General features: G+C 49.7%; 1 protein-coding gene across 1 annotated transcript; it reads right to left on the bottom strand.

The window, feature by feature from the left end:
• Positions 1–1,172: 1,172 nt before the first annotated feature.
• On the bottom strand, positions 1,173–27,441 carry DHODH (dihydroorotate dehydrogenase (quinone)). The gene is made up of 9 exons (XM_082270907.1): positions 27,402–27,441; positions 16,900–17,115; positions 11,719–11,918; positions 10,592–10,674; positions 7,630–7,817; positions 7,441–7,554; positions 5,773–5,926; positions 1,473–1,632; positions 1,173–1,377 (listed from the first exon to the last, which is right to left on the bottom strand). The coding sequence occupies exons 1-9, from the start codon at positions 27,420–27,422 to the stop codon at positions 1,296–1,298; spliced, it is 1,218 nt and encodes a 405-aa protein (XP_082127033.1). The 5' UTR covers positions 27,423–27,441; the 3' UTR covers positions 1,173–1,295.

Below are 27,441 nucleotides of genomic sequence, written 5' to 3'. Positions count from 1 at the left end.
GAGCGCCGGGAGACGCCGATACAGTAGAAATCAGCATCTTTTATATACAGTACAGGCACACAATGTTATGTAACAGAGGGGATGGCATGCTTATACTGTACTAAACCACTTTAGCATTGCTAAACCGCTTTAACATTGTGAGTCTAATACTGCTCATATATCAAGACAGCGCTCGCATATCAAAGCAAAATATTTTTTAAATGTTGCTCGTCTTTCAAACGCTTGTAAACCAGGTTACTCGCAAACCAAGGTATTACTGTACATACTCATAGAAGCCAAAGTTGTAACAGCATTGTATGTAAACCAAGGAACCAAAGGGTCTTCAGCCCCTTTCACACGGGGCGGATTAGTTTTGACGTACTCCGCTTGCTTAGTGGGGATCGCTCCGTTGATCACCGCTGAGTAGGTGGGTGACAGGTCCGTCTCCGCTCACTGTGCAGGGATGGACCTATCAGAGTCTCGCTCTCCTTTATGGGGGGGAATCGGATGAAAATGGACAGCATGTCTGTTTTCATCCGATTCAACCCGCTGGATGGATGGCGAACGTATCGCCATACGTGTTTTGAGCGGATCTTGTCGGATCGGATGCCGGGCGTGTGTCAGTCGATTTCTCCACTGACATCCGTCTCCCCATAGTGGTGAATGGGTGGCCCAATCAGGTCCGCCTGAAAAACAGACAGGCAGACCCGATCTGTCCAATCGTGTGAAAGGGGCCTTACACGTGATGGAACTCTTCTGCTTCAGCTGACATGTTTCAGGAGACGTGCCCCCTTCTTCAGAGCAAACAATGAGTTTTTCTCTGAAGAAGGGGGTACATTCCCTGAAACGCGTCAACTGGTATTATGACATTAATTTGAACCAGAAGAGTTCCATCTTGTGTAAGACCCTTCGGATCCTTGGTTTACATAGAACGCTGTTACATCTTTTGTGAATACTCTTTATCCTTGAGTAAAGTGCTGTTGGTAGGTATTTGCACACTTTTGTTTTATAATGTTTGCACAGTTGGAAGATTCTCTGATCTTAGGAGGGCTGCATCGGCCTCATCATCCAATCCGGGTTGTGCGGCAGTCTGGAATCCCTTAGTGTAACGGTGCGAAGATACTATTCTTTCATTTTTGCCATCTAGGCTCCAACACCAGATCTTGTATACTGGAGCTGGGAGCACGGGTGACCAAGTATACATGCCTGGGGATGGAGGCATGGGCTATGTACAGACATAGGCTTTGGCCTGAGTTTACAAAGTTTGTCAGCGTCTCTTTAAAATGACAGGGCTGAACTATTGATCAGCATACTTCTTATGATTTAACTGATGAATCCTGAGTTGTTGTCCTATGATCAGCACCCACCGCTTCTGAGACACTGGAAAATCCTTGCTCACTGTGGGGAGAACACAAGGAATCAGGGACATGCTGAAGTTGGTTTAATTTGCTCAATTGTTCTTAAACTCTCCCGAATAGGACTTTTGAACTTACATAAGCAATTTCTCCAGTTCCCGTGTCACTTTTCCTACAACAGGGGGTCCTTGGTAAGTGAGGGCGGTGTACAGCTGGACCAGAGAAGCACCGGCACGGATCTTCTGAAGAGCATCCAGACCACAACCGACACCCCCCACTCCAATAATGGGGATCTTGCCTGAGAAAGAAAAGATTAACTGGACAGTAAGGAAGGGAATAGGGATATCCAAGCTCAACGGGTTGTTTTACTAACACTGGAGAGTGCAAAATCTGGTGCAGCTCTGCATAGAAACCAATCAGCTTCCAGGTTTTTTGTCAAAGCTTAAAGTGTCACTAAACCCACCATCATAAAAAAAACATCAATAAATGAGAACATAAAAATAATATATAAATCTATATAAAAAAAATGATTTTATATTTTATATATATATATATATATATATAAATAATAAAAATATAAAAACTAAAAATTATTATACAAGAATAAAAATAAAAATCAATGAATGGTGCATTGCATGCTGTTCATACTTATTCAGTCACTATAAGATTCCTTTTCTGTACTCTGCAAAAATACCTGGTTGATCCTGCTGCTCTCCTTCCCCCCCTCCTGTTCCGTGTCCCCACTGAAGTTGGGGATTTTGCATTTCCTCCCTATCACATCTGAGCAGCCCATGTGACTATAGAGTCACACATGTGGGGGTATACACAGTGCTAAATGACAGCCCACCCCCTCCCTCCTCCACACTCACTAACCAAATTAACAATGAGGGCAGGATATTACATGTAGATTAATGTAGGTTTCACCTCCCTCTTATTCTAAGACACAGGCTGGAGGGGTGACACAGCCTGTGACTGGCAGAAATCCGCCCACACCATGTTATTGCCACAAAATAGTTTAGATTTTATTTCAAATATATATTTGTATGACAATTTAAAACAGTTTGATATTTATTAATTAATTATCTGCTTCTTGGATTTTTTTTATTAAAATAATTACAGAGCTGTCATCCACATACAGAAATATAAGTTTTAGTAAATCAACCCCCAGTTGTATGAAACAAAACTGTTGCTGCAAGCCCTGCAATTATTTTGATTCGGCAGAATTCATGCAATAAAAAAATGACTTCCCTACCTAAGCGTCTATTATTTTAGGGTTTATCCAATACCAAATACCTAGTCACATATTACAAACTGAGCAGAGGAAATTCAAAATGTGTTTCCCCACTGGAACCCAGGAAAAGGGGTGCGGACATCAGTTTCAGTGCGGATTTCAGTTTTCCAGAAGTGCCAGTATAGGTAAAGTAGGACACTACTTACCAAGCTCAATGCATATAGATGTGTATGATAACCTCAACCAACACTGCTTTACAGGCCATGCCCCTCTGATACGTTTAGACCCGGCCACCGGGGGCTTAGTCATACCTGGTTGGTGGCCTGTGGAGCAGCATTGGCTGAGCCCATCACACATCTACATTAATCTGGCTGGGTGAGCAGCAACCTATAGGGAAGCATGAAACCGGTTACCATCCTCCACACAATGTGGCACAGGGGCTGATCGACCAATCGCCATCGCTGTCATATGGGGGCAGGGTTGAGGGGTGGGCTGGAGGGTGCCTAGGTTGGGGGTTGAGGGGAGGGCTAGAGGGGGTGCCCAGGACAGGGTTGAGAGGTTGGTTGCAGGGTGCCCAGGACAGGGTTGAGAGGTTGGTTGCAGGGTGCCCAGGACAGGGTTGAGAGGTTGGTTGGAGTGTGCCCAGGACAGGGTTGAGGGGTGGGCTGGAGGGTGCCTAGGTCGGGGGTTGAGGGGAGGGCTAGAGGGGGTGCCCAGGACAGGGTTGAGAGGTTGGTTGCAGGGTGCCCAGGACAGGGTTGAGAGGTTGGTTGCAGGGTGCCCAGGACAGGGTTGAGAGGTTGGTTGCAGGGTGCCCAGGACAGGGTTGAGGGGTTGGTGTGAGGGTGCCTAGGACAGGGTTGAGGGGTTGATTGGAGGGTGCCTAGGACAGGGTTGAGGGGTTGGTTGGAGGGTGCCTAGGACAGGGTTGAGGGGTTGGTTGGAGGAAGCCTAGGACAGGGTTGAGGGGTTGGTTGGAGGAAGCCTAGGACAGGGTTGAGGGGTTGGTTGGAGGAAGCCTAGGACAGGGTTGAGGGGTTGGTTGGAGGAAGCCTAGGACAGGGTTGAGGGGTTGGTTGGAGGAAGCCTAGGACAGGGTTGAGGGGTTGGTTGGAGGGTGCCTAGGACAGGGTTGAGGGGTTGGTTGGAGGGTGCCTAGGACAGGGTTGAGGGGTTGGTTGGAGTGTGCCTAGGACAGGGTTGAGGGGTTGGTTGGAGGGTGCCTAGGACAGGGTTGAGGGGTTGGTTGGAGGGTGCCTAGGACAGGGTTGAGGGGTTGGTTGGAGGGTGCCTAGGACAGGGTTGAGGGGTTGGTTGGAGGGTGCCTAGGACAGGGTTGAGGGGTTGGTTGGAGGGTGCCTAGGACAGGGTTGAGGGGTTGGTTGGAGGGTGCCTAGGACAGGGTTGAGGGGTTGGTTGGAGGGTGCCTAGGACAGGGTTGAGGGGTTGGTTGGAGGGTGCCTAGGACAGGGTTGAGGGGTTGATTGGAGGGTGCCTAGGACAGGGTTGAGGGGGTTGGTTGGAGGAAGCCTAGGACAGGGTTGAGGGGGTTGGTTGGAGGAAGCCTAGGACAGGGTTGAGGGGGTTGGTTGGAGGAAGCCTAGGACAGGGTTGAGAGGTTGGTTGGAGGGTGCCTAGGTCAGGGCTGAAGGGTTGGTTGGAGGGTGCCTAGGACAGGGTTGAGGGGGTTGGGTGGAGGAAGCCTAGGACAGGGTTGAGGGGGTTGGTTGGAGGGTGCATAGGACAGGGTTGAGAGGTTGGTTGGAGGGTGCCTAGGTCAGGGCTGAAGGGTTGGTTGGAGGGTGTCTAGGACAGGGTTGAGAGGTTGGTTGGAGGGTGCCTAGGTCAGGGCTGAAGGGTTGGTTGGAGGGTGCCTAGGACAGGGTTGAGAGGTTGGTTGGAGGGTGCCTAGGTCAGGGCTGAAGGGTTGGTTGGAGGGTGCCTAGGACAGGGTTGAGGGGGTTGGTTGGAGGAAGCCTAGGACAGGGTTGAGGGGGTTGGTTGGAGGAAGCCTAGGACAGGGTTGAGAGGTTGGTTGGAGGGTGCCTAGGTCAGGGCTGAAGGGTTGGTTGGAGGGTGCCTAGGACAGGGTTGAGGGGGTTGGTTGGAGGAAGCCTAGGACAGGGTTGAGGGGGTTGGTTGGAGGGTGCATAGGACAGGGTTGAGAGGTTGGTTGGAGGGTGCCTAGGACAGGGTTGAGAGGTTGGTTGGAGGGTGCCTAGGTCAGGGCTGAAGGGTTGGTTGGAGGGTGCCTAGGACAGGGTTGAGAGGTTGGTTGGAGGGTGCCTAGGTCAGGGCTGAAGGGTTGGTTGGAGGGTGCCTAGGACAGGGTTGAGGGGGTTGGTTGGAGGAAGCCTAGGACAGGGTTGAGGGGGTTGGTTGGAGGAAGCCTAGGACAGGGTTGAGAGGTTGGTTGGAGGGTGCCTAGGTCAGGGCTGAAGGGTTGGTTGGAGGAAGCCTAGGACAGGGTTGAGGGGTTGGTTGGAGGGTGCCTAGGACAGGGTTGAGGGGTTGGTTGGAGAAAGCCTAGGACAGGGTTGAGGGGTTGGTTGGAGGGTGCCTAGGACAGGGTTGAGGGGTTGGTTGGAGGGTGCCTAGGACAGGGTTGAGGGGGTTGGTTGGAGGAAGCCTAGGACAGGGTTGAGGGGGTTGGTTGGAGGAAGCCTAGGACAGGGTTGAGAGGTTGGTTGGAGGAAGCCTAGGTCAGGGTTGAGAGGTTGGTTGGAGGAAGCCTAGGTCAGGGCTGAGGGTTTGGTTGGAGGGTGCCTAGGACAGGGTTGAGGGGTTGGTTGGAGGGTGCCTAGGACAGGGTTGAGGGGTTGGTTGGAGAAGCCTAGGACAGGGTTGAGGGGTTGGTTGGAGGGTGCCTAGGACAGGGTTGAGGGGTTGGTTGGAGGGTGCCTAGGACAGGGTTGAGGGGTTGGTTGGAGGGTGCCTAGGACAGGGTTGAGGGGTTGGTTGGAGGGTGCCTAGGACAGGGTTGAGGGGTTGGTTGGAGAAGCCTAGGACAGGGTTGAGGGGTTGGTTGGAGGGTGCCTAGGTCAGGGCTCAGAGGTTGGAGTTTTTTTTTTGTTCACTGAAAGTTTTACTGTATCCTTTTTCTCAAAAAAGCAAAAATGAAACTCACAGGCTGTGCAAGGCCCACAGACAGTTCTCCTTTCATACACTTTGGTAAATGAAGACCAACATATTCTCCGGTGATCTCACCTGAAGTCAGTGCGTACATCTCTCTCACGGTCTCCGTTGCCAAGTCTCGAAGTGGAGCTCCACTCAGTCCGCCCACCTCGCAACTCTTGGGGTCCTTGAGGGTATAGGGGCGACTGACTGTCGTGTTGGTGACAATCAAACCATCAATACCTAGCTGAGGGAAGCAACAAAGCAATATTAAAAGATGCCTAGTGATGGATTTTAAAGGGTAATTCCACGTTTATGGGGAATCAAAAACTAGCAAATAAAGAAAAAAATAATATAGCGTATACAATTGTGACACAAATCATATTGTAATTAAATTTTATTAAAAATGATCTTTCCTTTTCAATCTGCAATTGCTGTATTTCTCTGAAAATGCAAAGCAATATGGCCACCTGGAGGCGCTCTGTGCACAGAATGTATACTGACCACACCCCCAGACACAATTTCCTGCTTGTGTGATTGGCTCACCAATTTTCCCAGAAGTCTGCACTAAGATACAAATCAGATTTCTGGCATCCCCTGCAACAAAAAATGTAATTTTTGGTGAGATCCTCCCAATAGGAACACGTCTAAAGGGATGCAGGCCCAGCAGATGTACTCCTAGGGTGCCTCAAAAACTTGGTGTTTTTGAATGCTTTTAAGTGCAGTGGAGGGGTTTGGGGTCTTTTAGACCCCCGATCCCTCCATAAAGGAGTACCTGTCACTGCCTATTGCTGTCACAAGGGATGTTTACATTCCTTGTGACAGAAATAAAAGTGTTTAAAATGTTTTATTTTTTTTTTTTTTTTACGAATAGCGTAAAAATAAAATTATTAAGAAAAAAAAATGTACAGATGTACTGCGGCAGGCAGCCGCTCCTGGGCAAAACGCCGTACATGTACGGTGCATGCTCCCGGGAGTCTAGGAGGCGAGCGCGTGCCGCTGGCAGCGCGCTCCCGCCCCCACTCGGCAGTGGGGGAAGCCAATGCACGGGTCAGGCGGCTCCGATTATACAGCGGCAGGCAGCCGCTCCTGGGCAAACCAACGTAGCTATACGTCAGTCGCGAGCAGGAGGCTAGGGGAAGCCGATGCACGGGGCAGGAGGCTCCGATTGCCGCCTGACACCCGCGATCGCTCCCCCCTGAGAGAGAAGAACGGTCGGATGTTGTAAACACAGCTGACCATTCTTCTCTCCGCAATGATCATAGAGCTCCTGTGATCCTTCTATATAAGATCACAAATCTCTATGATCATTTCAGAAGCCACGCCCCCCACAGTTAGAAACACGCCCCTAGGCTCACATTAACCCATTGATCACCCACAGGGTTAACCCCTTCCCTGCCAGTGTCATTATTACAGTAACAGTGCATATTTTTAGCACTGAATCCTGTAGTAATATCATTGGTCCCCCCAAAAGAGTCAAAAATGTCAGTTAGGGGTCCAATCTGTCCGCCGCAATCCCACAAAAGAGATCGCCGCCATTACTAGTAAAAAAAAAAAAAAAAAAACAATAAAAATTACATAAATCTTTCCCGTAGTTAGTAGACGCAATAACTTTTGCGCAAACCAATCAAAATACGCTTTTTTTTTTTTACCAAAAATATGTAGCAGAAAACAAAATTGGCCTAAAATGTAAAAAAGTTGGATTTTTAAATTTTTTTTTGGGAATGTCATATAGCAGAATGTGAAAAAACAGTTTTGTACCTCTGTAACCACACTGGCGATGTCTTGCTTATCATGCAGAGATAGATCTGGTGCAATCTTTACCAGTAACGCCGGCCGGTGATTATGGGGCAACGCATTCCGCGCACTCACTACCTAGAGGGAAAATAATGGACTGAAACTCAACATTGCCAAAAACTGCTACAAGCAAAACTCTAAACCATTACACACCTTGGCCAGCAGATGGTGCAGTTGCTCTCTGCCTTGCAGGTCCCTGAGCCCGGGTGTATTGGGACTGGACACATTGATGACGAGATAATCAGCCAGAGGGCCCAATTCTCGCACTCCTCTTGTGTAATCCGCAGCTGCATCTTCCGATGTCTTGTTTTTTCCGAGATTTATTCCAAGCGGCATTCCCTCTTAAAGAATCAGGAAACATATCAGAAATGTGCCTAGGCACTGCGCAATTAACCACTGGACCGGAAGGTTTTACCCCCTTAATGACCAGGCCCTATTTTGCGATTCGGCACTGCGTTACTTTAACTGACAATTGTGCGGTCGTGCGACACTGTACCCCAATAAAATTGATGTCCTTTTTTTCCCCACAAATAGAGCTTTCTTTTGGTGGTATTTGATCACCTCTGCGATTTTTATTTTTTGGGCTGTAAACAAAAAAAGAGCGACAATTTTGATAAAACAAGAGATTTTACTTTCTGAAGCAAAACATAGCCAATATATATTTTTTTTATTTATTTATATTTATTATTATTATTATTTTATTTTTATTTTTTTCCAGAGCGACAATTCTGAAAAAAAGAAAACGAAATATTTTTTCACTTTCTGCTATATAAAACATTCCCAATTAAAAAAAAAAAAAAATATTCTGCTACATATTTTTGTTAAAAAAAAAAAATCCCAATAAGTGTATATTGATTGGTTTGCGCAAACGTTATCACATCTACAAACTAGGGGAAAGATTAAAAAGGTAATTTTTATTATTATTTGTTTTTTTTTTTTTACTAGTAATGGCGGCGATCAGCGAATTTAGCGGGACTGCGACATTGCGGCGGACAGATCGGACCCCTAACTGACATTTTTGGGGGGTACCAGTGACATTACTACAGTAATCAGTGCTAGAAATATGCAGTTACTGTACTGACACTGGCAGGGAAGGGGTTAACACCAGGGGTGATCAAAGGGTTACGCGTTACCGTGATGGCGAACCTTGGCACCCCAGATGTTTTGGAACTACATTTCCCATGATGCTGAACTACACTGAAGAGTGCAATGGCATCATGGGAAATTTAGTTCCAAAACATCTGAGGTGCCAAGGTTCGCCATCACTGGCCTAGGGGGTGTTTTCTGACTGGGGGGGGGGGGTGGGCTTGTGGAATCAAAACAGAGACCTGTGTTCCTATATAGGAGGATTTTTTTTTTTTTTTTTCAAAATTCTTGCTCTTTTTTGTTTATAGCGCAAAAATTTAAAACTGCACAGGTGATAAAATACCACCAAAAGAAAGCTCTATTTGTGGGGAAAAAAAAGGACACATTTTATTTGGGTACAGCGTCGCACGACCGCACAATTGTCAGTTAAAGTAACGCAGTGCCGAATCAAAAAAAAAAAAATAATAATAATTGCTTGGACATGAAGGGGGTTAAACCTTCCGGTCTAGAAGTGGTTAAAGGAGTTGTAAAGGCAGAAGGTGAATTCTATGCATTAGGATAAAAACCTTCTGTGTACAGCAGCCCCCCTCATACTAACTTGAGCTCCATCTCTGTCCAGAGATGTCCACGAGCCCCTTGGACTCTCCCTCCTCATTGGCCGAGACATAGTAGCAGCGCCATTGGTTCCTGCCGCTGTCAATCAATTCAGTTAGCCAATCAAGAGAGAGAGGGGGCAGGGCCGAATCACAGCTCAGTGCCTGAATGGACATACCTAGCTGCAGATGGGCTTGGGTGCCCCCATAGCAAGTTGCTTACTGTGGGGGCACTTGATAGGAGGGAGGGGCCAGAAGCACTGAAGAGGGACCCAAGAAGAGGAGGATTCAGGCTGCTCTGTGCAAAACCAACTGCACAGAGGTAAGTATAACCAGGGCTTTTTTGCCACCTCCAGCACTGAATTCATGTAAATGCAAGGGGTGTGGGTTGTGCTGGAGGGTCTATTAATGCTGCCTGCTGGAGGATCTATTGTCACTGGTGGAAATCTGTTTTGGTGTGAGGGTCTATTGTTGCTGGGGGATCTTATGTTGGTGGTAGGGTCCTACTGCTGAGGGATAGGTCTATTGTTACTGGCTACCGGGAGATCTGTTGTTGCTGCTGGGGAGGAGGGGGGGTCTAATGTTGCTGGGTGTTGTATTTTGTTGCTAGGGGAGGGTCTATTGCTGCTGCGGGGGGAGAGGGGGGGGATATTGTTTTTGCCTGAATTCATGTAAATGCAAGGGGTGTGGGGTGTGCTGGAAGGTCTATTAATGCTGCCTGCTGGAGGATCTATTGTCACTGGTGGAAATCCGTTTTGGTGTGAGGGTCTATTGTTGCTGGGGGATCTTATGTTGGTGGTAGGGTCCTACTGCTGAGGGATAGGTCTATTGTTACTGGCTACCGGGAGATCTGTTGTTGCTGCTGGGGAGGAAGGGGGGGGGGTCTAATGTTGCTGGGTGTTGTATTTTGTTGCTAGGGGAGGGTCTATTGTTCCTGCCTGAATTCATGTGAATGCAAGGGGTGTGGTGTGTGCTGGAGGATCTATTAATGCTGCCTGCTGGAGGATCTACTGTCACTGGTGGAAATCTGTTTTGGTGTGAGGGTCTATTGTTGCTGGGGGATCTTATGTTGGTGTTAGGGTTCTACTGCTGAGGGAGAGGTCTATTGTTGCTGGCTACCGGGAGATCTGTTGTTGCTGCTGGGGAGGAAAGGGGGGGTCTAATGTTGCTGGGTGTTGTATTTTGTTGCTAGGGGAGGGTCTATTGCTGCTGGGGGGGGGTCTATTGTTCCTTGTGTCGGATCGGTTAGGACGGCTCTCATAGGGAAACATTGAATTTGACATGGAATGCGACTTATCAAGTTGGATCCCAACAGTGTGAACCGAGCATAATAATGTTAAAACAAAGCAAAGCTTTTATAGGCCAGGGTATCCAATAGTAGCGACGATCATCCCCTTAGAGGCAGAACAAAGATCCAAATGCTGAGGTCTCCTTACCGGATGTCAGCTTCTTCTGCTTCTCTGTCCTATGGAGGAGTCTCTGGCGCACAGCCTCTATGCCATGACTGTTAAACCCATACCTGGATATGGAGAAATACATTCCAATATGGAATCAAGCTGCACACTTCTTCACCAGCAAATCAGTTTATTACATTTTTAAAAAAGGCAAATAAATTATGAAATTCAATGATATCATTATTATTAATTATTCCGGTAACAGTCACTGAAGAAAAATGTCAGTACTAAGAAGTTTCTTAAAGCCAACAATTCGATTCAAACCCTAAAATCAAAAAGGTATACATTTCTAAGAAAAAAAAAAATTATATATATATATCAATCAAAGAAAGTTACACAGCATGTGGGTGAGAAAGAGCACTCCCACATCCCTGCGAGGGATTCTTGCGGCAACAGATTACATTGGTCTCCATTTTGTTTAGGCACCCTGTGTGTACCCTTTTCCTACTATAGTCTGACCAGTCCACTGATGTCACAGGACCCTTCTCTTCTCCAGGAACCATGGTGGGTGGTCCTGTGCAACACCAACGACGGGGCGCTGCACCTCCCACCGACGGGGCGCTGCACCTCCCACTGACACCAGCGACGGGGCACCACTCCTCCCACTGACAAGGCACTGCTCCTCCCACCGACACCAGCAACGGGGCACCGCTCCTCCCACTGACAAGGCACTGCTCCTCCCACTGACACCAATGACGGGGCGCTACTCCTCCCACCAACACCGACAACGGGGCATTGTTACCAACACCACCGATACCGACGACGGGGCGCTGCTCCTCCCACCGACACAGCAAAAGGGTGCTGCTCCTCCCACCAATGCCAATGACGGGGCGCTGCTCCTCCCACCGACGCCAATCCTCCCACCGACGCCAATGACGGGGCGCGGATCCTCCCACCGACGCCAACGATGGGGCATTGTTACCGACACCAGGACATTTTCTACTCCTACTGGCCACAGTCTGGTCCCTCTAAAGTCTGAAGGATAATAAATTGGCCTTTTGTGTAGAAAGTGTAGAGACCCCTGGATTTGAGCGGTTTGAGCGCGGTCTGATAGCGCTGGTAGCTCCCTGATTGGGTGTTCCCTAGAATGGCTCTGTAACACCTTTTACCTGTTAATAATGGCTTGGTCTTGCGGTAGGCGGAACACTCTGGGTTTTGGATTCCCATCCTGAGGATTTGGCGTAACACTTCCGACCTCCACAAAGCCAAAGCCGACTTTGAAGAGCCCGTCCACAGCCTCTGCGTGTTTATCAAAGCCTGCAGCCAATCCCACCGGGTTCCTGAATCTGAAACCTAAAACATTCACCACCTGGGGAAAGAAAAAAATTCCAGTAAGATAAAAGTGAGAAAGGTACTGTATGCATAAAGCGAATCTGAAAACAAAATGATGTGGTGGGGCAGACTTTGCCGCTTTTCACACCGATCAGATTCGCATTTCCATTTTTTTAGGCGGACCTGATCGGGTCTCCCATTCTCCTCTATGGAGAGGCGGATGTCAGCGGAAATGTGTCCACTGACACCCGTCTGTCATCCGATCCGACAAGATCTGCTGAAAACAGACCGATAGCAATACGTTCGCCATCCGTCCAGCAGGTCGGGTCGGATGAAAACGGACATGATTTTCCAGTGTCTCGGAAGCGGTGGGCGCTGATCATAGGACAACTTAGGATTCATCAGTTAAATCATAGGAAGTATGCTGATCAATAGCTCAGCCCTGTCATTGTAAAGAGACGCTGTCACTTTGTAAACTCAGGCCAAAGTAAGAACGTCTGTACATTAGGGATCCACTGATTATCGGCAAGGCCGATATGTACTTTCCCCGATATATTGGAATCGGCCCCGGAGGTTACCGATATTGCCGATATTTTGGAGAGTGCTGTACCGGAGTGATGTCTGCAGCTAGAGGCATCACCTCGGCACCGGCGCCCATAGCGGACGGTCGACTGTCATTACAAGGAGTGGGAGTGGTCGCCCCCCCCCCCCCCCCCCCCGCAGCTCGCCCGGGTCTCCTGTCCCCGGGTATTCAGCGCCAGATTAAAAAAAAATGACAGCATTCAAAACAGCCAAACTTGGCTGTTTTTAATGCTTTAAGTGCAGAGGAGGGGTTTGGGGTCTTTTAGACCCCCAAATCCCTCCACAACTGTACCTGTCAACTGTAAAAATAAAAAATGCCTCCATCCCCAGGCATGTATACTTGGTCACCCGGGCTCCCAGCTCCAGTATGTAAGATCTGGCATTGGGAGCCTAGAAGGTAAATGAAAGAATAGTATCTTAGCACCGGAACGCTAAGGGATTCCAGACTGCCACAAGTGATAACTGTCACTGCACAACCGGGACTGGATGATTAAGCCGATGCAGCCCTCTTAAGATCAGAGAATCCTGCAACTGTACAAACAGAATAAAACAAAAGGGTGCAAATGCCTATCAACAGCACTTTACTCAAGGATAAAGAGAATTCACAAAAGATGTAACAGTGTTCTATGTAAACCAAGGATCTGAAGGGTCTTACACAAGATGGAACTCTTCTGGTTCAAATGAATGTTATAATACCAGTTAACGCGTTTCAGGGAACGTACCCCTTTCTTCAGAGAAAAACTCATTGTTTGCTCTGAAGAAGGGGGCACATCTCCTGAAACATGTCAGCTGAAGCAGAAGAGTTCCATCATGTGTAAGGCCCCTTTCACACGATTGGACAGATCGGGTCCGCCTGTCTGTTTTTCAGGCGGATCTGATTGGGCCACCCATTCACCTCTATGGGGAAGCAGATGTCATGTGATGGCTGACACCCGCCTGGCATCCGATCCGACATGATCCGCTGAAAACAGATGGATGGCGATACGTTCGCCATCCTTCCAGCAGGTCGGATGAAAACAGAGAGGCTGTCCGTTTTCATCCAATCTCCCCCATAGAGGAGAGCGGGACTCTGATAGGTCCGTCTGTGCACAGTGATCTGCCTGCTCAGTGGGGATCAACGGAGCGATCCCCCGCTGAGCTAGCGGAGTCCGCCGACCAGATCCGCCCTGTGAAAAAGGGGGCTTAAAGGGTTACTAAACCCAGGACTCTGCAGTCACTATATCTGCTCTCCCACAGTACACAGAACATGGAAATTCCATTATTTTAGTAAATATAAACTGCTAAATACATTTAGTCAGCAGTATATAGCAGTCTTGTGACTTCTATCAGTGTCTGGTAATGCTTGTAGAAGGAGTTTCCATTCTCCTCTGAAAGTCCTATGAGACAGAGACAGAGTCTGGCCTTGTGTCGATCACATGCACCCTCCCAAGAAAAAAAAAAAAAAGTGTAATGACACTGGCAGGGAAGGGGTTAACTCAGGGGCGATCAAAGGGTTAAGCGTATGCCTAGGGGATGTTTTCTAACTGTGAGGGGGATGGGCTTGTGGAATCAACACAGAGATCGGTGTTCATAAATAGGAGGAACACAGGCGCTCTGTGCTGATTCCTGAGATAGCAGATCGCTGTTCTCCCTCTCTCCACGGGGAGCGATCGCGGGTGCCCAGCAGCAATCGCGGCCACTGGCACCATGAATCAGCTTCCCCGCTGGCTAATGGGGGAGCACGGGCCCCCAGGATCGCTCCCACGGATCACCATACAGGTACGGCGATAAGAGCAGCCAAGCCAGCCTACTGAAGTATATCTGTGCCGGGCGGTCGGCAAGTGGTTAAGTTCGTTATTTTCCTCAAAAAATTCTACAAGCAATACCCCATAACGACAACATGAAAGTTTGTTTGAAATCTTTGCAAATTAAAAAAAAAAAAAAAATATATATATTTACTTACATGTACATAAGTATCACAGCCTTTGTCATCACACTCAAAAAGTCCCAATGAGCACAGTGGCCTCCATCGTCCATAAATGGAAGAAATGTGGAACCACCAGGACTCTTCCAAGCGTGGGCGGCCCGGCCAAACTGAGCGATGGGGGGAGAAGGGCCTTAGTCAGGGAGATGACCAAGAACCCGATGGTCTCTCTGACAGAGCTCCAGCATTTCTCTGTGGAAAGAGGAGAACCTTCCAGAAGAACAACCATCTCTGCAGCACTCCACCAACCAGGCCTGTATAGCAGAGTGGCCAGATGGAAGCCACTCCTCAGTAGAAGGCACATGACAGCCCGCCTGGAGTTTGCCAAAAGGCACCTAAAGGACACTCAGACCATGAGAAACAAAATTCCCTGATCTGATGAAACAAAGATTGAACTCTTTGGCCTGAATGGTAAGCGTCATGTCTGGAGGAAACCAGGCACCACTCGTCACCTGGCCAATACCATCCCTACAGTGAAGTATGGTGGTGGCACCATCATGCTGTGGGGATGTTTATCAGCGGCAGGAACTGGGAGACTAGTCAGGATTGAGGGAAAGATGAATGCAGCAATGTACAGAGACATCCTTGATGAAAACCTGATCCACAGCCCTCTGGACCTCAGACTGGGGTGAAGGTTCATCTTCCAAAAGGACAACGACCCTAAGCACACAGCCAAGATAACAAAGGAGTGGCTATGGGACAACTCTGTGAATGTCCTTGAGTGGCCCAGCCAGAGCCCAGACTTGAACCCGACTGAACATCTCTGGAGAGATCTGAACATGGCTGAGCACCGGCACTCCCCATCCAACCTGATGGACCTTGAGAGGTCCTGCAAAGAAGAATGGGAGAAACTGCCCAAAAATAGGTGAGCCAAGCTTGTAGCATCATACTCAAAAAGACTTGAGGCTGCAATTGGTGGGAAAGGAGCTTTACCAAAGTATTGAGCAAAGGGTGTGATATTTATGTACATGGGATTTTTTTCGTGTTTTATTTTTAACAAATTTGCAAGGATTTTAAACAAACTCTTTCATTTCACGTGGTCATGATGGGGGATTGTTTGTAGAATTTTGAGGAAAATAACGGAATTTTTGTAAAATCTTACCATAAAATTCCTTGCTCTGAGTCCTCCGACAGTCGCCGCCTCCTCTTAGTCATCACTATTGGGTATTGACTCCTGCGGAGCGGAAGTCAATACCCAATAGTGATGACTAAGAGGAGGCGGCGACTGTCGGAGGACGTAAGAGAAAATTAATTTAACCCATTTTGGAATAAGGCTGTAACATAACAAAATGTGGAAAAAGTGAAGCTCTGTGAATACTTTCCGGATGCGCTGTCCATGCTCCGCAGAAGTAGGGGGGTATTGCTATTTTTGTCCAGGCATTGAATGGAGCCGCAGGTGTTGAAGTGATTCTATGTTGCTGAGTTCAGTGAAGTTGTTGCTTCCCTTTAACTGCTTACTGACCGTCGCCCCATATATACCGTGGCAGGCTGGCTTGGCAGCGCGAACTGCTGTACCTGTAGAGCAGTTCATGAGGACGCGCCCACCCCCATTAGGAAGCGGGGGAAGCCGATCCACGGGGCCACTGGGCGCCCGCAATTGCTCCCCATGGAGAGAGCACAGTAGTCTGCTGATGTAAACACAGCTGACCGTTCTTCTCTCTGGAATGAACACAGAGCGCCTGTGATCCTTCTATATAGGAACACAGGTCTCTATGATCATTTCACAAGCCCCCATATAGTTAGAAAGCATCCCCTAGGCTCACAATTAACCCAGGCACCCGCGATGGCTCCCCGCGGAGAGAAAACGACCGTCTGCTGTTGTAAACACAGCTGACCGTTCTTCTCTCTGGAATGAACACAGAGCGCCTGTGATCCTTCTATATAGGAACACAGATCAAGTCCCTCCCCCAAACAGCACTCCATAGGCTCACACTTAACCCTTTGATCTTCCCTGGTGTTAACCCCTTCCCTGCCAGTGTCATTATTAAAGTAACAGTGCATATTTTTGACACAAAAGTGTCAAAAATGTCAGTTAGGGGTCCGATCTGTCGGCCTGCAATGTTGAAGTCCCGCTAAAAATCGCTGATCGCAGCCATTACTAGAAAAAATAAATAGGACAAATTTTTCCCTTAGTTTGTAGACGCGATAACTTTTGCGCAAACCAATCAAATTTCGCTTACTGGGAATTTTTTTACCAAAAATATGTTGGGGGGGGGGGGGGGGGGAAGTCGCAAAGGTGATGAAATACCACCCCAAAAGAACGCTCTATTTGTCCGGGAAAAAGGGACATCAATTGAATTTGGGTACAGTGTCGCACAACCGCGCAATTGTCAGTTAAAGTACCGCAGTACCGAATCACAAAAAATGGCCTGGTCATTAAGGGGGTAAAGCCTTCCGGTCCAGAAGTGGGTAAAACAGTGGGTAGGAAAGGCTCTTCATATTACTATACACACATTACTAAGCCAGTACATACCAGACGTTGGGACTCGGGGGGTTGTGTGCATCTCGGGAGCAGCCCCAGTGCTGCAAACCTTATAGACAAAGTGTGTGCCTGCTCCGGGGATATAATCTTCTGCAATGCCGGTATTAAATATTCGCTGTAGAAACGTTCGTCACCTTTGATGGTAAGGTAAGTGGAAAACAGGAGCCCTCCTCCGCCAAGTATGACAGCCGCATCCTTCAACCGGCGCTAAAACAAAAAATATAAAAACACATCGAGCAAATATCATTGGTGGACTGATTTACAAATGTTAACCACTTTAAGACCGGGCCTATTTTTTTTTTGCTAGAAAACTACTTAGAACCCCCAAACATTATATATTTTTTTTAGCAGAGACCCTAGAGAATAAAATAAAGATTGTTGCAATATTTTTTAATCACACCTTATTTGCAAACGCAATTTTTTTGGAAAAAAATTCACTTTTTTGAATTAAAAAAAAAAACAGTAAAGTTAGCCCAATTTTTTTCCATAATGTGAAAGAAAGATAATGTTACGCCGAGTAAATAGATACCCAACATGTCATGCTTTAAAATTGCGCATGCTCGCGGAATGGCGACAAACTTTGGTACTTAACCACCTCCCACCTGGGCCATTGTAAATATACGGCCGGGGGGAGTCTCGTCCTTCTGATCGGACGTTCCGGAAAATCCTTCAGAAGGAGTGAGATCGCGCCCTCGGACGCAAAGCAACAAGATTCGGCAGGAGGGCCCTGTGATTGGCCCTCCTGATCACATGACGGCTGTGTCCAATCACAGCCGTCATGCAATGTAAATACAGCCATTGTAACGGCTTCGATCTCTTCTCCTCCTGACAGATCCTGTCAGTGAGGAGAAGAGGAGAGGATCGGTGCTGCAGCCGGGGTGATCAGTGAGTATTTCTGATTACTCACTGATCACGGGGGGGGTCTGTGCTGGTAATCAGAACATTGATTACCAGTGCAGCCCGGGGGGGGGGGGGGTGCCACTAAGCCACCAGGGATGCCCACCCATGACCACCAGGGATGCCCACCATGGCCACCAGGGATGACAAACAGGGCTCAGAGAGCCTGCCAGTGGTGCCCCCCTATCAGTTCTGCCCACCAATGCCATATATCAGTGCTGCCCACCAGTGCCCGTTATTGCCATCTATCAGTGCCGCCCACCAGTGCCCATTATTGCCCACCAGTGCCGCCCATCAGTGCCCATCAGTGCCGCCCATCAGTGCTGCCCACCAGTGCCCGTTATTGCCATCTATCAGTGCCGCCCACCAGTGCCCATTATTGCCCACCAGTGCCGCCCATCAGTGCCGCCCATCAGCGCTGCCTATCAGTGCCCATCAGCGCTGCCTATCAGTGCCCATCAGCGCTGCCTATCCGTGCCACCCCATCAGTGTCTCCTCATCAGTGCGGCGTCATCAGTGCTCATTAGTGCAGGAAAAAAATGTATCTATTTACAAAATTTTATAACCTAAACAAAAAAAACTTTTTTTTTTTTTTTCAAACTTTTCGGTCTTTTTTTATTTGTGCACCAAAAAAGAAAAAACCTGGCGGTGATCAAATACCACCAAAAGAAAGCTCTATTTGTGGGGGAAAAATGACACAAATTTGGTGTAGGTACAGTGTTGCATGACCGTGCAATTGTCATTCAAAATGCAACAGCGCTAAAAGCTGAAAATTGGTCTGGGAAGGAAGGGGGTTTAAGTGCCCTGTATTGAGGTAGTTAAAATCCCATAGGCGACATTTTACAAATTTCTACAGGTTACCAGTTTAGAGTTACAGAGGAGGTCTAAGGCCAGAATTATTGCTCTCGCTCCAACGATCGTGGCGATACCTCACATGTGTGGTTTGGGGAGGAGAGGGGGAGGGGAGGGGGAGGGAAGTTCCTCCATATAGAGAGTAATAGATATTTCAAAAAAACTTCCAGACAGAGCTAGGTTCCACAAACACAGGAAGGAACAATCTTGGCAATCAGGAGGAACTTCCAATGTAGAGGAATGTATTTATTTGTTATGGTGGCGGCTCTCCGATAGCATGGGATGGCGGTAACGTCGGTGGCTTCACTATAGATCTGTATCATTTTATGGATCCAAAATTCCTCTACATTGGAAGTTCCTCCTGATTACCAACATTGTTCCTTCATCTCTATCTGGGAGTTTTTTAAATATCTATTAACCTCTATACCACAGGTGTCAAACACAAGGCTCGCGGGCTGAATGCGGCCCCCCCAGGCCATTTCAAATGGCCCTCACACCACTCCTGCAGCTGCGGCACCCCCCTTGTCTCTGTACCTACCTTGTCTTGGTGGTTAGCAGCAGAGAGGACAGAACTCCTTTGCCAGATCCTGCACTCCTCTGTGCAGCTGAAGAAAGGCTTGTCTTTGCCCCCCCTTCTTAGCAATCAGCAGAGAGGAGGGCAGAACTCCTCCTACAGACCTTGCACCTCTCTGTGCAGCTGCAACACCACCTTTACTCTGCCTCCCCTGGTCTCAGCATTCAGCAGACTCAGGAAGCTGACTCCAGTTGTCCTCTGGTCTTCCTCCAGACCCTGCAGTTTCTTCTTCACAGATCCACCCACATCATCTTCCTGGCAGCAGCACAAGGTAAGGGGGTGCATTGTGATGTAAGAAAGGGTGGGTAACTCTTGACTTCTGATGGTGGGGGGGAGGGGGGGGGATCTTGACATCTCATGTAAGGGGGCGTGGGGTGTTCTGGACATCTAATATTACAGATATAACCGGCCCTTTGAGGGCAACCATAATGTTGATGCGGCCCGCTATGAAATTGAGTTTAACACCCCTGCTCTATACCAATGGAGGAACATCCCTTCCCCCATCCCCTCCCCTCCCCTCCTCTTTGGTAAAGGACTCCTTCATATCCTAAGTGTGTATTTATAGGTATATATACTAGGGGTGAACACAACACCCCTGTACCTTAGCATGTGTATTCAGTCCATTATGATACTTCGCCATATCCTCATCCTGTTGGAACCACTTTTTGTGCACCGACCATTCCCATATACCAGCCTTCTACTATATCAGTGGTGAGAAATTCTCCTGAAGAAGCGACATTGCGAAACATGTTGAGCTAACCTCTGATCTACCACCACTTAGCACCACGGCCGTGCCGATATCCCCGGAGGGGCTTCTGGTATTTATCATTATCCCCTTAGGGGAACTGGTCATATGACCATGGGTATTATCAAGGTTCATGTTTTTATACTGTGTTCATGCGACAATGTAGGATTCAATCTTTTTTTTTTTTTGTTTGTCTTTTTTGTATCAAATTTTGGTAATTTTTTTTTTCCCCTATATATGTGCCTATAAAGTCCATGTTTTTCCACATGCACTTCTAAACACCCCCACACCACCAAATGATTTGGTCCAGTGCACAAAGCAAGATCTATAAAGACATGGATGAGCGAGTTTGGGGTGGAGGAAATTGACTGACCTGACCTAAACCCGATAGAACACCTTTGGGATGATTTAGAGCGGAGACTGTGAGCCAGGCCTTCTTGTCCAACATCAGTGCCTGACCTCACAAATGCGCTTCTGGAAGAATGGTGAAACATTCCCATAGACCAGTGTTTCTCAACTCCGGTCCTCAGGGCACACTAACAGGCCAGGTTTGCAAGATAACTGAAATACATCCCAGGTGATATCATTTGCTACTCAGTGATTGCAGTACTCTAGTCTGCATCTCCACAAGGTAATACTTAAAATCTGGCCTGTTAGTGGGCCCTGAGGACCGGAGTTGAGAAACACTGCCATAGACACACTCCTAAACCTTGTGGACGGCCTTCCCAGAAGAGTTGAAGCTGTTATAGCTGCAAAGGGTGGGCAAACCCAATATTGAACCCTACGGACTAAGACTGGGATGCCATTAAAGTTCATGTGTGTGTAAAGGCAGGCGTCCCAATACAGTGTATTATATTTGTGGTCAACACTTAAAGACGAGTCCCTAATGTGGAAAGTCGGTGTGGTGTGCCTGAACCGACGTAAGGGGGGTAGCCTGTAAATAAAGAGGGCACCCCAAAGGTAAGAGGTTGAGAAAAAGGGGGTGAAGGAGGGTGGGATGACGTTCAGCGCAGCAGCAGGCCGGCATAGCGGAGGGGCGGCGCTATATAGCCCGCTAGCTCCTCCCACAAATACCGGCCTGCGGCCGCACACTTGTGGTCAACACTTAAAGACGAGTCCCTAATGTGGAAAGTCGGTGTGGTGTGCCTGAACCGACGTAAGGGGGGTAGCCTGTAAATAAAGAGGGCAAAAAGAGGAAGCAAAACAACACACTTTATTCAATACAACTTAAGTCACAAGCCTATGAAATGCCAGTCTCAACTCCTTCTCTGGGTGAGGAATATAGACCTGGAAGGCGTCTGACTCCCACCGACCAAGCCTTTTAATGATATGGCCTGGCGTGTTATTCCCGGAGGCAGCCGAAGCCGCACCTATCCGGAAGGAGTGACCAGAGTGTGCTGCAGGGTCCCAACCCAGTCTGATACAAAGAGTCCGGATGTAGAAAATGAACTTGGACGTGGTGAGGGGAACGCCCAGTAACGTAAAAAGTGGAGCATGGCTGGGAGAGCGCCGGGACTGGGCCATGAACTCATCCAGCACTTTGACCGGACACCAAAGATTCCCTGATGGGTAAAACGGGATGGTAACGGGGCAGCCCACCTGCCTGGTCTTGGTACACTGGAGCGTCAAAACATAATGATCCCCCCGCTTGACCAGATCTCGTTTGTGGAGACAAGAGCGCCCCTCTGCTGAGGAAGTAACCGTAAACTCCCCGGGCCTGAGAAAGCCGTAGAAGGCTAGGTACATGGCAGCTTTCACAACTGTATTAGTAAGTGGCTCAAAAGGGGCCGAGTCCAGCAAGTTGGAGAGAGCCCGGAATTTCTCCCCATCAATCGGCAGCCGCCTGACCGGGGTATGGCGATCCACCTTGCCAATACCCTTCAGGAGGCTCTTGAGGGGATATGCCCTGAGAAAAGGTAAGGAGTTTGGCTGGTGCGTTAGGACAAAGTGTTGGACACCCGCCAGATACAGTTTGACAGTACTGGCGGACAATTTGAGCTGGAGGTGGCAAAAGGCAGCAAAGGCGACCATCGTCTGCACCGAATGGTCGTCCAACCCGAATTCCCCCAAGAACCTTTGAAAGATCGACCAGGCCCGGTCGTAGGCCTTCCTGGTGTTGGCTGACAGAGCCATGCGGGCCAGCTCCCGTCCATGCGCCACGATCCGGGCTAGTCCAGTACCAGTTCCTCGAACTCTGGGGTCCGCGTGGGGCATCTGTCGGCCGTCGGGTGAAGGGCGAAAAACACCTGCAATTTGGACCGGGAAAGCGCATCAGCGGCTGAGTTAGAGTGGCCCGGGATATGTTCACAGTACAGAAAAAACTGGTGAGTGGCAGCAATCAAGGTCAGCCTGCGAACCAGCCTCATGATGGTCAGGGATGATGACCGGCCCCTATTGACAATGTCACAGGCCGCCATGTTGTCACTAAAACATTTGACTGCCATCCCTGACCAGCACCTACCCCAGGTGACAGCAGCCGCCACAATAGGGTATAACTCAAACAAAGCTGAGGTTTCCTGGAAAGCTGGTAAGGCAAGTGATTCAGCCGGCCAACTAGCCCTGAACCAGGAGTCCCCAAAGATGGCCGCGAACCCGGAATTGGCAGCCGCATCCGTCCAAAACACGGGGGACTGGGAGGAGATGGGCGGGATGAACATGGAGATGCCGTTCCAGCTTTCCAGGAACTCAACCCACATACCCAGGTCCGCCCTGGCAGGAGGATCCAGGTGGGAAATGGCGCCCTCCGGAAGACCTGGCAACAGCCGCAGCAACCGGGAGATGAAGGACCTGCCCTGGGGGATGATGCGCATGGCAAAGTTCAATGACCCGATCAAGGACTGCAACTCTTTCCTCGAAAACGACCCTAGTTCCAAAAACCTGCCAACTACCTCGCGAATGCGATTAAGTTTGTCCTGAGGGAGGCTAGACTGCATGGACACGGAATCCAGGGTAATCCCCAAGAAATCCAGCCTGGTGACAGGACCGACCGTCTTGCCTGGTGACAGAGGGACCCCCAAGGTGGAAAACAAGGCCATGGTGCTCCTCAAACTGACCGGCGTGCATTGACTTCGCTCGACCAATAGGAAATCGTCCAAGTAATGCAACACCGTGGGGCACCCGGATATGTTCAGCAGGAGCCAGCAGAGAGTCTCTGCGAATGTATCGAAAATCCTCGGGCTGCTTTTGGACCCAAAAGTCAACCTGATGGCAAAATAATATTTCTCCCTCCACTTAACACCGTGGACATGCCATAAGGAGGGGTGAATGGGCAGGAGCTTGAAGGCATTGGCGATATCCGTCTTGCTAAGCCAAGCGGCCCTACCTGCCCCTAGAATGGCCTGGATGGCGTTGTCCACGGTGGTATAGTGGAGAGAGAACTCGGCTGATGGAATAAGGGAATTAAGGCTAGGGTTGGTGGAAGAATGAGGAGCCGACATATCGATAATCAAACGTTTTTTATTTGTATATTTGCTCGTAGAGATCCCGATGGGGTTGGTACGCCAGGAGGAGAAGGGGGGGGCCGGGAAGGGGCCTAACATGAACCCCTCCTGCACTTCCTTCTCGAGCAAAAGGTCCACCGACTGCGGGTCCTCCCTGGCCGACAGCAAGTTGGGACATTCCAGTGTCCCAGAGGGAAGAGACACCAGCCCCGTGTGGAACCCTCCCGAGAACCCCTGAACCAGATACTCCACCAGGTGAGGAGAAGGATGAGCCTGCAGGTAGAATTCCAACACCTCAACCTTGACCCCGGCTAGTCATTGTTTAGGGTTGATCCTGGACGGGCACATGGATTTGGTGTGGGCCCTAAAACAAATGGAACAAACGTGGAGCAGCCTGCAGGCACTGAAGCTGCATGCCCCCCCGTTAAAATTGTTACAAACCTGGGCCTTACCTAGGAAAACGATAGGACGACCCAGCTTATCCCTAAGGCCACGCTGTTCTGACCTGCCAGCTCCCCCCCCCCCTGGAACCCCGGCCGGGGAGGATTCCGCCTCCACGGGACACAGGCTGGCAGAGTGTGTAGTGGAGGAGCATGTGGCACAGGAGGGAGGTGCCAAGCCTGCAAAGTGCCTGCAGAACAGCTCGGTGTCCAACAGACTCCAATCGACCCGTACGTTGAACTGAGCCAAGGCCGCTGCTGCCTTGGCCGAGACTGACTTGTGGAAGTCAAAGAAGGTGAACCCTCCGTACTTGTGCCCTAGATCCACGATTTTGTGCAGGTAAAGATCTAACTCCTCCCGCCGCTGTGGGTATACGGAACACAATACGTCCCTGTAGATACCGAAGGCCAGGACAAACTCTGGGATCGTGAGTTTCTTATTGAGCCTGGGGTCCCTGGCCTTCATAACAACGGACAAATCCCCGTAATTATAGATTTTATTCTCCACCATATCCTGGGAGGCGATAAGGAGAGCCACCAAGTTTACATCCTTCCCTTCCAAGATATCCTTGCGGAGAGCTGGGGGGACCATGTGGGCCGGGGTGATAATAGGAGAAACCGTAGAAGAGGGGAAAAGGGGAACTGGGGGCCTACCCTGATCACTGGCGGGAACTGGGGACAACACCGGCAAGGGAGGAGGAGGACCCCTCTGAGCTGGACTGGCGTCTTCCAGCTTAGTCAGCCTGTCTCCGATGGACTGCAAGGAAGACAGGATAGAGTCCAGGGTCCCCTGCATAGCTAACGTACAACCCTGAGAGCTTGTGCCCAATCCTGGATCTTCTGGATGTTCCGTCATCAGCCTAAAAAGTTCCGCTTTCCTTGCCGTGGCTGGGAACGGGATCCCCTTCTGGCGTAGCGCCGCCGAAATTCTCGGAACAGTCCAAGACCCATATGAACCCAGCGAGGGTGGAACCCGACGACCCCTGGGGGTACCAGATCTGGCGGGGGTGCAGGGCCTGGCTGGCGTGGAGGGGGATGAAGATCCTTCTTCCAGGACGGCTCCTTGAGGCCCGCTGTTGAAGAAAACAAAGAACAAAAAGCCCAAGTCCGATTAATACCGTGACGTGCTGGAAGAATCACTGGCTGGCTAGCTAAAGCCCAAAGGCGAAGAACTTAACTACCCCGTGACAGGTGAGGCCCTGCTAGATGCCAAGCGGCTGATGAGAGGCTCTACCTATGATTCTGGCCGAGGGGCATGAGCCACTGACGTGGTGGCGGGACCGTTGGCCTCTCGGTGACAGTACAGAATCAAAACGAGTGGCCGTGACAGGTGAGGCCCTAGCTATAAACCCATGAGAAGGGTGGAGCGAGGCGCTAGCTTTGATTTGGCCCGAGGGGCGGGGAATCTCCGACGAGATGGGGAGTTGGCCTCGCGGGACCGGCTATGAAGGGGGGGGGCTAGGGGCCAGCACCTGAACCCTGACAGCCAGTATGAACTCGCCCTGCGGGGGAGGGGGGGGGGGGACAACACGAGACAAGAACAACACAGTTTGGAGTGCAACAACGACAGTGCCAACAAAGAGGACAACGACATGAAGTGCGGTATGCATGGTGGTGATGAAGCCGTGACGGTGCCCAGGCACCGAAGCATCACCAGGTGGATCACAGAAGAGTGGAATGAGCCAGAAGAGCAACCGGCGGGGGCCTAACCACCGGGCGCGAGCCAGACCGAAGACTAAGTGAGTGGAGGAAGGGGAGAAGTAGCCTAACGGTGACTATGGGTGACGCCAGCGGCGTCTGTGAAGACTAGATAACCGGAACCGTGTGGTACACAAAGGAACCTGGACCTGACATAGTACCTGATGCCGGCATTGAAGGACATGATGAGAACCTGCAGGAGAAAGGCAACGGTCAAGGGGGGGGGTCACCCATACCCCCCACCGGAACATGACATGGCACCAGGAACAACACAACCCTGCCATGCCAAGAGGCCCCCCCCAACCCCCGAGCACCAACCCCCCCCCCCACGCAAGGTACCTAAGTGACCAGGAGGGCACCGAAATGCAGGAGGACGTGGGCAGAGGTACCGAAGCTGGCAGGAGGCAGTGAGTGCACAGAACATAAACACTTAAAAAGGGGGTAGCCGTGGCTTTGACAGGGGGCAGGCAGCGTGTGCGTGAGCCAGACGGTGGAAGCCGTGGCCTACATGGAGGCAGGCAGTGTGTGCAAGGAGCCTGTGTGGTTTAGCCGTGGCCTACAGGGAGGCAGGCAGTGTGTGCAAGAGAGTCTGCGTGGTTCAGCCGTGGCCTACGGGGAGGCAGGCAGTGAGTGCAAGAGAGCCTGTGAATAGCCGTGGCCTACAGGAGGCAGGCAGTGTGTGCAAGGGGGCCTGTGAAATAGCCGTGGCCTAGAGGAGGCAGGCAGTGTGTGCAAGGGGGCCTGTGAATTAGCCGTGGCCTAGAGGAGGCAGGCGGTGTGTGCAGAAGACTTCCCCCCCCCCCCTCTTCCCCCCCCCATGCCCTACGGGTACCTGATCCCCTGCTGAACAGCGGGGAGAAGCAGCCACGCAGCGCTGGCAGCTGGACAAGCAGGCGGCGGCCGGAAGCTGAGAAGAAGGGGCGGATGCCCGAGAAGGCTGCCCCAGTACAGGCAAGGAGTAGCTGGGATGCCGCAGGACCAGCGGGGCTCGGAGCCAGCAGCGGTGCTCTCACGTCCTGCCCGGAAGTCCGGTCCACGATCCCGCGATATCCGGCCGACGTCAGGTGACCACCAAAAGACACCTGACCAGCCGAATGACGTTCAGCGCAGCAGCAGGCCGGCATAGCGGAGGGGCGGCGCTATATAGCCCGCTAGCTCCTCCCACAAATACCGGCCTGCGGCCGCACACTTATGATTTTAACTTTTTTTTTTTTTATATTATATATATATATATATATATATATATATATATATATATATATATATATATATGTTCACATACACACACATACAATGTAATTTGGAGGTTATTATATAATGAATGCAATGAGCATAAGGATTGCCTTTTAATTATAAAAAATAAATAAAAAATGTACAGCGCAGCCTCTGTTTTGAAGACTGAACTTCCTAGACAGGATGATATCGGTGACGATGATTCAGAACAGACCTATTTAAATGCAAATAATCGATCAGTATGATTTTGGAAGGAGACACAGAAGATCATACAAACTTTATGAAGATTGTGGGAAGTGAACACAGGACACCGGCGCTCCCACAGCTGCAGCCCCAAGGATGGCTCTATAAACTCTCACTCCTGGTGCAATGATGGATGATAATGGAAATCAGAACTGCCTGAGCACCATCCAGCTGCAAGGCAAATTCTATAATGTCATCACAACTGACAGCCTCATAGATATGCTGGGACTTGTAGTTCCCCTGAAATCAGTAAATCTATCATTGGGGAATATCTTGCATAAGAATAAAGGAAAGTCAGATCTGCAGGGAAATCCACACACTGGAATATAATCTAAGGAGTCATTGCTGTGCAGCACAGAACACACCATTACCTTCACATGGGCTCCCAGCATCTTCACTTCCTGTGACCAT

The sequence above is a fragment of the Pelophylax lessonae genome, assembly GCF_965119305.1.
Source record: "Pelophylax lessonae genome assembly, chromosome: 10".
NCBI classification, from domain to species: Eukaryota; Metazoa; Chordata; class Amphibia; order Anura; family Ranidae; genus Pelophylax; species Pelophylax lessonae.
The sequence above is the reverse complement of the archived record's forward strand: the minus strand, read 5'-3'. Positions and strand labels throughout refer to the sequence as shown.